Source organism: Dendrobates tinctorius, unplaced genomic scaffold (genome assembly GCF_039654945.1).
Source record: "Dendrobates tinctorius isolate UK_male_01 unplaced genomic scaffold, ASM3965494v1 ptg000009l, whole genome shotgun sequence".
NCBI classification, from domain to species: Eukaryota; Metazoa; Chordata; class Amphibia; order Anura; family Dendrobatidae; genus Dendrobates; species Dendrobates tinctorius.
Genome location: NW_027361677.1, coordinates 6196612 through 6207209, shown reverse-complemented (window position 1 = coordinate 6207209; position 10598 = coordinate 6196612). Strand labels below are relative to the sequence as shown.

The following is a 10598-nucleotide window of genomic DNA, read 5'->3' as shown; positions in this document are numbered from 1 at the left end:
AGACCTCATGTGGCTGGAGTGTCAGCAGTTCTTACATGATGAAGGCATTGTTGCTATGGACTGGCCTGCCCATTCCCCAGACCTGAATCCAACAGCGCACATCTGGGACATCATGTCTCGCTCCATCCAACAACACGTTGCACCACAGATTGTCCAGGAGTTGACTGATGTTTTAATAGAGGTCTGGGTGTAGATCCCTCAGGAGATCATGTGCCGTACAAGCAGGAGCCTGCCCAGGTGTTGTAGGGAGGTCATACTGGCACGTGGAGGCCACACACACACTACTGAGCATCGTTTAATTCTCTTGAGGCATATCTCGGATGTGGTATTTTAGTGTTCCTTTTATTTTTTTTTTTTGAGTAGTGTGTGTCTGTGTGTATATATACACCTGTGCAGTCTAATACCTCATCTGTCACTGGGTAGTGAGTGTGGATAGTCCTTAGCCCATGTTGAGCTCTATTGATGAGTATGCACCATTTTTGAAGGATCTATGGCAGTGTTGGAGGCTATAGTTCTGGGTGCTACACCAGATAATGCACCTGATCTGGACCTGGCACATATACACTGCAGACCAGGTTCAAGAAAACTATGGTGGGATATATCCAGTAGCTATCATCCGTGGGCACACACTGAGCGCGGGGTAGTTTAGCTGTGAATTCTGGACCTCACAGAGCAATGACTTGGATTACCTCTGGGGGGAAAAGACCCTCTTACGCTAGGCGGCAACTTTACCCGCAGGCAATGCTACCTAAGATGGCTTTATGCTGGTGCTACATCAGAGCGTAATGAAAGCGAATGAAGTCGAATTGCCTCCCAAAAAGTACGGCAGCGAGCAAGTCACAAAAAAATCCAACCCGGTCTGACAACTTTTTGTGACTTGCTTGTATCGTGCTGGTTGGGGTGGCTCAGCGGGTAACACTGTTGCTTTGCAGCGCTGGGATTGAAAATCCGTTCGTGTGAACTTACCTTTAAGAAGGATCTGCAGAGAGGTTCCTTTTAAGAATAGAAATATAAAATGTGCCCAGATGGATGGAGGTGTATCAGCAGAACTATACCAGGGGGGATACAATTGCATGAATATCCATTGCCATCACCACGTCATTAAATAAGGAACAAAGCTTCGTGGATTAAAATGAGATATTGTAAGCGTTTATTCGTCGCCAGCATCAGATTGGCAATGCATTGTAATACAAAAACACAGGAACGGAGGAGGATGACATGAACAGTACGCTAAGCTTCAACAGGTCCGAAACGGAGATGGCGAAGTACAACAGGCACAACCACTGCTCCACCAGGAGGAGGCGCTCTTGTTCCATTTTCTGGCGCTGTCTTATTATCGTCTATTGATGTTCTTGTCGTTTGTCACAGATCTATATACAAGAAAAGTGTACAGTTGTGCTCAAAAGTTTACATACCCCGGCAGAATTTTTGCTTTCTTGGCCTTTTTTTCAGAGAGTATGAATGATATCACCATATCGTTTTCTCCACTCATGGTTAGTGGTTGGGTGAAGCCATTTATTGTCAAACTACTGTGTTTTCTGTTTATAAATCATAATGACAACCCAAAACATCCAAAAGACCCTGATCATAAGTTAACATACCCTGGTGATTTTTGCCTGATAACATGCACAGAAGTTGACACAAATGGGTTTGACTGGCTACTAAAGGTAGCATCTGCCAGGAAAATTGTTCGGGATGCAAAGAAAAACCCGCAAATAACATCAGCTGAAATACTGGACTCTCTGAAAACTAGCAGTATGGCTGTTTCAAGATGCACAATAAGGAGGCACTTGAAGAAAAATGGGCTGCATGGTCGAGTCGCCAGAAGAAAGCCATTACTGCGCAAATGCCACAAAGTATCTCACCTACAATATGCAAAACAGCACAAAGACAAGCCTCAAAACTTCTGGAACAAGGTAATTTGGAGTGACGATGAGACCAAAATTGAACTTTTTGGCCACAATCATAAACGTTACATTTGGAGAGAGGTCAACAAGGCCTATGATGAAAGGAACACCATTCCTACTGTAAAGCATGGAGGTTGATCACTGATGTTTTGGGATGTGTTAGCTACAAAGGCACAGGAAATTTGGTCAAAGTTGAAGAAAAGATGAATGCAGCACATTATCAGCAAATACTGGTGGTAAATTTGCATTCATCAGACCGGAAGCTGCACATGGGACATACTTGGACGTTCCAACATGACAACGATCCAAAACACAAGGCCAAGTCGACCTGTCATTTGGCTACAGCAGAACAAAGAAGGTTCTGGAGTGGCCATCTCAGTCTCCTGACCTCAATATCATTGAGCCACTCTGGGGAGATCTCGAGAGCACAGTTTATGCTAGACAGCCCAGGAATTTACAGGAACTGGAGGCATTTTGCCAGGAAGAGTGGGCAGCTTTACCATCTGAAAAAATAAAGAACCTCATCCACAACTACCACAAAAGACTTCAAGCTGTCTTTGATGTTACAGGGGGCAATACACGGTATTAAGAAATGGGGTATGTGAACTTTTGATCAGGGTCATTTGGATGTTTTGGGTTGTCATTATGATTTAAAAAGAGAAAACTCAGTAGTTTGATAATAAATGGCTTCACCCAACCACTAACCATGAGTGGAGAAAAAGATATGGTGTAATCATTCATATTCTCTAAAAAAAGGCCATGAAAGCAGAAATTCTGCCGCGGTATGTAAACTTTTGAGCACAACTGTAATATACACTCACTGGCCACTTTATTAGGTACACCTGTCCAACTGTGTGTTAAGACTTAATTTCTAATCAGCCAATCACATGGCGGCAACTCAGTGCATTTAGGCATGTAGACATGGTCAAGACAATCTCCTGCAGTTCAAACCGAGCATCAGTATGGGGAAGAAAGGTGATTTGAGTGCCTTTGAACGTGGCATGATTGTTGGTGCCAGAAGGGCTGGTCTGAGTATTTCAGAAACTGCTGATCTACTGGGATTTTCACGCACAACCATCTCTAGGGTTTACAGAGAATGGTCCGAAAAAGAAAAAAAATCCAGTGAGCGGCAGTTCTGTGGCCGGAAATGCCATGTTGATGCCAGAGGTCAGAGGAGAATGGGCAGACTGGTTCGAGCTGATAGAAAGGCAACAGTGACTCAAATTGCCACCCGTTACAACCAAGGTAGGCAGAAGAGCATCTCTGAACGCACAGTGCGTCGAACTTTGAGGCAGATGGGCTACAGCAGCAGAAGACCACACTGGGTACCACTCCTCTCAGCTAAGAACAGGAAACTGAGGCTACAATTTGCACAAGCTCATCGAAATTGGACAGTAGAAGATTGGAAAAATGTTGCCTGGTCTGATGAGTCTCGATTTCTGCTGCGACATTCGGATGGTAGGGTCAGAATTTGGCGTAAACAACATGAAAGCATGGATCCATCCTGCCTTGTATCAACGGTTCAGGCTGGTGGTGGTGGTGTCATGGTGTGGGGAATTTTTTCTTGGCACTCTTTGGGCCCCTTGGTACCAATTGAGCATCGTTGCAACGCCACAGCCTACCTGAGTATTGTTGCTGACCATGTCCATCCCTTTATGACCACAATGTACCCAACATCTGATGGCTACTTTCAGCAGGATAATGCGCCATGTCATAAAGCTCGAATCATCTCAGATTGGTTTCTTGAACATGACAATGAGTTCACTGTACTCAAATGGCCTCCTCAGTCACCAGATCTCAATCCAATAGAGCATCTTTGGGATGTGGTGGAACGGGAGATTCGCATCAGGGATGTGCAGCCGACAAATCTGCGCCAACTGTGTGATGCCATCATGTCAATATGGTCCAAAATCTCTGAGGAATGCTTCCAGCACCTTGTTGAATCTCTGCCACGAAGAATTGAGGCAGTTCTGAAGGCAAAAGGGGGTCCAACCCCTTACTAGCATGGTGTACCTAATAAAGTGGCCAGTGAGTGTATATATAATATCAGCAAACATCCATCTCGTGGTGATAAGTACTGTACGTTCTCGTAGATCTTCTGAGATTTGTAGTTCAACAAGCCTTAGGTTCGCCAATCTTGGACTTGAGCTTCTCCTGCAAAAACCTTTGGCATCCGTAAAAGTTGTATCGCTGCACAGTGGATACACATGGTGTGGCCCCGGCTGTAGAATCCCCAGTGGATATGTCACTACATTTTACAGTAGATTTCTTATACCTGATGAGGCTGGTGTACTTGTTATAAAAAACCATGTCAGAATGACTTTATAATCCTATTTTAAAATATAATGGTGCTGCCCACTTTTGGGGGACCTTTTTTGTTTTTATAAATACATGTTTGGGGCTAGAAAAATGTTTTTGCAATTGGGTTTTATTAGAAACGTTGCCTGTTTGTATTCTATAGCTGCTGTGTTGCACTGTGTGTTACTGGCTGTAGAATGAGTTAATGGAGGATCCACCAGTGAGCTCATTATGACCGACAGAGGGGAGTTTGTAACTCTCATCTCTTTTCGGAGCTCCTCTCCGCGGATTCATGATCACAGATCAGATCAATCTTGAACGTGCAGGAAAATAAAGAGCCTGTAAAAGCCAAAAATTTTCATGCAAACATTTTTTTTTTTTTTAATCTCATTTTAAAAAAAAATTGTCCATAGAGTATTTTTCTAGCTTGGCTCATTTTGATATTGCGGAACGGAAAACTTTACAAAAATTTATTCTATAGCCATTACGAGATGCATTTTCATAGTAAACACACCTGCCCCATCAGGTCTGGGATCTATTTCATACTGCATGCAGTTTGCTTTGTAGAATCTGGACAACTAAAAGTGTTGTAACCTCGAGCCGTATAAATCTCCAACCACTAATGAAGGCTAAAATCCACAGCTGCTCGTTTATCTGTGCACAGGTAATGTAATGTACTCGCAGTTAACAAAAACACAGCAAGTCTGCATGGTCTGAACCTTCCTTAATACTATCCACCATACTTGTAGCCCCTTTTTCCCCCCTCTTTGCTCCAGCTAACAGAGGGATTCCCACCTGGGAGTACCTCCATAAACCTAATAAGGCATATGGACAGGGCCGGTTTGGATAAGACTAACCCCTTTAAGCTGTAAGATACACACCTAAGGACCAGTAATTTACAGAATATATATCTTTTTACACCTTTACTACCCACACGGGCCTCTTGAGATTTACTAGTAGCTTTCAATCAGGTGCACTCACATCCATCAGCTCTCCCTTTATATTCACATGTACTATATACAGTCCAATATATAAATATGACAATAATAATCAGAAAGGAGGGGTCCATCAGCTTAGACTCGTGTGGTCTACTATTACTTCGGGAGCCCATTTTTGGTCTTCAGGAGCACAGCGCTCCCCTGCCTCCAAGCTTCCTGCTTGTCGGGAGACAGTGTGCTCCTGAAGATTGACAGATCGGGCCAGCGGCATGGCTGCTATGCTCTGTGCGCTCTCCGATGCTACACACCGAATCGAAGGAGCGCAAGGGCACCGAAGATGGCCGGACTTGCCTGGACTTTGCCAGCTGCAAACGACTTGCCTAAGAACCTATCTACTTCTGATAGACTGCAGTGGTGGCCTGTAACCTAGGCAATGAGCAGTAAACTATAGAATTAGGAATCTTTTTGTTCTTGAGAACGAAGAGGATTTCAATCAATGCAATGGTCTGAACTCGGAACCAAGTTTAAGGCTGCTTTCACATGAAGCGGCTACGCTGCGGCTGAAAACCACACCAGACTTGTCTTTCAACACAGTCACTTCATCTTGAAGGGAAACATCTGTTTCGCGGGAGGATTAAGTAATTGTGTGGAAAACACGCAACGGCAGAAGGCTGTTGTGGTTTGTAACCGCTGCATGAGAGCAACCAATTCACGAGACCACCGCAGGCATGCCGCCAATCGACTACATGCAAGCTGAATGGCAATCGATTACTGGCATGTTCAATATGTGCTGTGCGCATTGAATATCATCGTTAATCGGCAGCACATGCCAAGTTTACACAGGACGACGTGCTGCCGAGTTCGACAAATTTAACACTTGCCTCCAATGACTAAGCATTCTGCTTATTTGGCCGATTTCCAGCCCATTTAGATGGGTCGATAACCGGAAACGAGTGTTCCCAATTTTATCTAACATACCTGTAAAGAGTCATAATAATCAGAGAATGCGAGGTCATGAGAACGCTCGTCACTGATCATTAGCTTGTGTTGCCGATTAGCCAAAACACTCGATTGTTGGCAGATTGGATGATTTACGCTGGCATAAAAATCACCGGTGTCGGCAGCACATCTCCTGGTGTAAATAGCCAATGCGCTGCTGATGGTAAGCAGGCTGTATGGGGACAGAAAGATTGGATCATTAAATTGTTTTGTCCCCCAACTGTAAAAATAGTATCTTACTCTCTCTCCCTGGGTCCAGCGCTGAGTCCACGCCGCTGCGCTTAGTGTCTGTTATGTATACAGCCAATCACTGAGCGTTCGGGCAGAACCGCTGAGGAGTCACACTCTCATCTAATAAAGGTCTGGCTCTTCGTGCAGACCTAGATCTGTTGAGTTTGCACCAAAGATGCTGACGTATGTCTGTGGCTCTTTACTTACGAAGGGAATCATGGTATCCCAAGCCCTGGGTTTCAAGATACCATTTTCACTACTAAAATACTGTAATCTGCGACCCCGCTACAACTCCAAATATCAGCGCCGTGCCATCCCGAATTATCCTCCATCACTAAACAGGTGCATTCTTGTACGTCTTGTCCGACAGGAGTCCTCACCGACAACTAAAAATGCCATATGAATCAATGGACGTCTCCGGGATGACCAGGATACGATAGCAGCATTCCAGGACCGGAGGTCAGCACAGTCTCCGGCCTTAGAAAATTAAACAATGGCTTTAATAACAGAAACCAATGTCATTGTCTTAAGCGTCGCCATCAAAAAACGATTGCACACCTCAGGGTTGCTGGTTTTATACAAGGGCTGCCCACAGGGAGTTTTTTTATGGCACGTTGGAAATTGCTATATGGACGGTTATACACCCTCGGACTTGATGGGTGGGAGATTGTGGCTCTTGAAGTAATCGACCACTTGTTGCGGCAGTTCGGCAAGAACGGCTTTGGCCAGAGTTTCTTTAGGGGCCTGAAAAGGGAAAAAGAAAAAGGATGTTAACAAGCTTTGGGGGTAACATGTGATCTGAGCGTCACATGAAGATGGATGTACAAGTACAGATATATTCCACTACTAGGGGTGCAGCTGGAGGATCACCACAGCCCACTTTGGTCTCTTTGAGACTGGTACACGTTCTCACTGCCCATTGAGAATATAGACCCCTTTGCCAATTCCGTCTCCTCACAGCACCCCCCGAAATAACTTATGGTCGGTCTTCATGCTATATACATCCCTAAGATGCAAGCGTTGCCAAAGATCATCCTACCCGATGACCAGTCGGGTACACAGCCCCCTAATCTACAATTCTGGGGACTGGATACTAGTTGCGGCGATCACAACCTAATACAGAGGTCAGCAATTTTTTGAGCCATGCAATGCATGAAGATTTGTCTTTTTTGTCTTGCAGTTTTGCCTCTATTTCTCTTCTCTTGTGTAGATTACATAAGATATTACTTCCACCAAGTGTCTCCTGCACAATGAGCATGATACGGACGACTTACATTGCGAAACTCCCGGAATGGTACGAATTGCACGATGTCTCTGGACGCCTCCTCCCCGGTGTAAGATCGGAGCATTCTGTTATCTCCATCAAGGAACTCCATAGCGGAAAAGTCTGCGTTTCCTACCCCAATGATTATAATGGACATGGGCAGCTTAGAAGCTTGGACAATTGCGTGTCTGGTTTCATCCATGTCACTGATGACCCCGTCTGTTATAATGAGGAGGATAAAGTATTGCTGATGGAGAAAGAAAAAGAAAAACGGAAAGTGGTGAGTGGAGCACGCCCAATTTATGTACTGACTTTCCCTGGACCCTTTTCCCAGCCCCTTATCCCTATGTCCCTTTTACCCAAGACTTCCTTTCATCTAGGCCCCTTTTCCCCCAGTCCCCTTTCACCCTAGATTCCTTTCCCTCTAGGCTCATTTTCCCCCGTCCCCTTTTCCACCCAGTCCCCTTTTCCACCCAGTCCCCTTTTCCACCCAGTCCCCTTTGGTACCCGGATCTTCTATGATCAGTACCACAACACAACTATTTCCAAAAAGTGCTTCTTGTGCTCAGGCCAAGTCCGCTCCTGGTTTTGGCTAAAAGTTTAAAAAAATCCTGCACCTTTGCATAGTGTGAATAGAACTTATAAACGGGTTGTCCCAATTACCCAATGGATAGGTGATAACTTGCGGTGGCAAACATGCTCAACCACCACTCCATTCTAGCAGGGCATTTTAGAGCTCCATTCTCATTCGGTTGGACTGTCAGCACAGGAGCGTGTGAACCGCCACTCACCTGCGGCTCTTCTTTTGATTGGCACGACATCATTGCCGAAACATGACGCGTGTGACGTCGCACCAGGATGACTAATCAAAGAGAGAGCTGGGTATGGTGGCAGGTAAGGCTAGTTTCACACTTGCTTTTTTTTGCAGCGCGTTTTTCCCGCAAAAAAACGCATTGAAAAAACGCATACAAAAGCATACAACTGCTGCGTTTTTTTCAAGCATTTTTATGAGCATGCATGAAAAAAACGCAGCGTTTTTATGCGTTTGTATGCGTTTTTAGTGCGTTTTTACCGCGTTTGCGGTTTTTTCCAACATTTTTAGGTGGCCCCTCACACTACCCAAACCATGACTTTACTAACCCTAACCCTAACCCTAACCCTGACCCTAACCCTTAACAAAACCATACTTAACCCTAACCCTGACCCTAACCCTAACCCTGACCCTAACCCTAACCCTGACCCTAACCCTGACCCTAACCCTTAACAAAACCATACTTAACCCTAATCCTGACCCTAACCCTTAACAAAACCATACTTAACCCTAACCCTGACCCTAACCCTAACCCTGACCGTAACTCTTAACCAAACCATACTTAACCCTAATCCTGACCCTAAACCTGACCCTAATCCTTAACAAAACCATACTTAACCCTAACCCTGACCCTAACCCTAACCCTGACCCTAACCCTGACCCTAACCCTAACCCTGACCCTAACTCTTATCCAAACCATACTTAACCCTAATCCTGACCCTAAACCTGACCCTAATCCTTAACAAAACCATACTTAACCCTAACCCTGACCCTAACCCTAACCCTGACCCTAACCCTGACCCTAACCCTAACCCTAACCCTAACCCTTAACAAAACCATACTTAACCCTAATCCTGACCCTAACCCTGACCCTAACCCTTAACCAAACCATACTTAACCCTAACCCTGACCCAAACCCCAACCCTAACCCTGACCCTAACCCTAACCCTAAACCCCCTTAACTAACCCTAACTCTAACCCAAACCCCTAAATTCCATGGTTAAAAAAAAAAAAACGCATATGCAAAAAAACGCATACATGAGCATGCCAGTGCGCACATATGCGCATCCATAGGCTATAATGGCCATTTTTAGCGCAAAACGTGCGCATATGTGCGCATGCGCTTTTTTGCAGGGCCAAAAAATGCAACATGCTGCGTCTGGAAAATACAAACGCACACCCCAAAAAAAACGCAGCGCATGAAAATCGCATACATGCGCTTACAAGCGCGCAGGTATGCGCACCCATGTTAAATATAGGGGGAAAAAACGCATGCGCACATATGCGTTTTTTTCCAGCGCTAAAAAACGCAAATGTGAAACCAGCCTTAGAGGGGGTATTCCCGCTCCCGTGCACCGTTGACACCGTTGGAATGGGATGTATGAATTGATTTGCACCAATCCTAATGGTGATATATAATTTACCCTACATCCTACATTGCTTGCTTGTTCGAGCGTCCGAGAATCCACCTCACCTCCCATATAAATGCATACGTTGCCCGTTAAGGATTGGACATGTTGAAACAGTAGGGTTCGGACATTGGGCGGTAATCTAGTGTGTGGCCAGCTTTATGGTATGGAAGAAACCGCCTGCTTTCTGCTCGGGCACTCACCCCTGCTGATGGCTGCTGAATGGCTTGAGCTGCAAATCGTGCAACATGATTAATAATGGGTGAAAAATTGGTGGGTCCATAGAACCGTATGTGAGGGAGGCAAGCGGAGTAGGCCTCTATAATGCCCTCCACACCTAAAGAAAGACAGAAATGAGCCGTCATTCGTCCAGAAGGGGAAATCATGCCCACAATTAAGTGTAAATACCCAAATAACAACCCACGTGAAACCTGGGAGATATCAACAAACTCTTTTTATTCCACTTTTTTCAACACAATAAAATAAACAAATATAAAATAGTATCTAGTGCGCCATGATATAATATATTATGGCAGCATTTTACCACCGCCATCTCACAACTTGGGCGGAAGCTGACGAGCTGCAGCCGGCACACGGCAAAACAAGTCCCGAGAACATTGCCGAGATGGCGCCGCTGCAGGAAGAGAGTATACAATTGGGGTCTGGAACTGATTAAAGGGGTTACTAGCTCCCTTTAAGAGACACGAGGACTGGAAATATCAGTGCTCAAATAGTATGACT

The 10598-nt window shown here is 45.0% G+C and overlaps 1 protein-coding gene across 1 annotated transcript in view; it reads right to left on the bottom strand.

Annotated features, from left to right (window-relative positions):
• Positions 1–5113: 5113 nt before the first annotated feature.
• Positions 5114–10598, bottom strand: part of CPNE2 (copine 2) — a 75903-nt gene continuing 70418 nt past the window's right edge. Inside the window, exons 14-16 of the mRNA XM_073582484.1 lie at positions 10061–10194; positions 7648–7884; positions 5114–7117 (exon numbers count right to left, since the gene is read on the bottom strand). Coding sequence (XP_073438585.1) covers positions 7010–7117; positions 7648–7884; positions 10061–10194 — 479 coding nt within the window. The 3' untranslated portion in view covers positions 5114–7009. The remainder of the gene's footprint in view (positions 7118–7647; positions 7885–10060; positions 10195–10598) is intronic.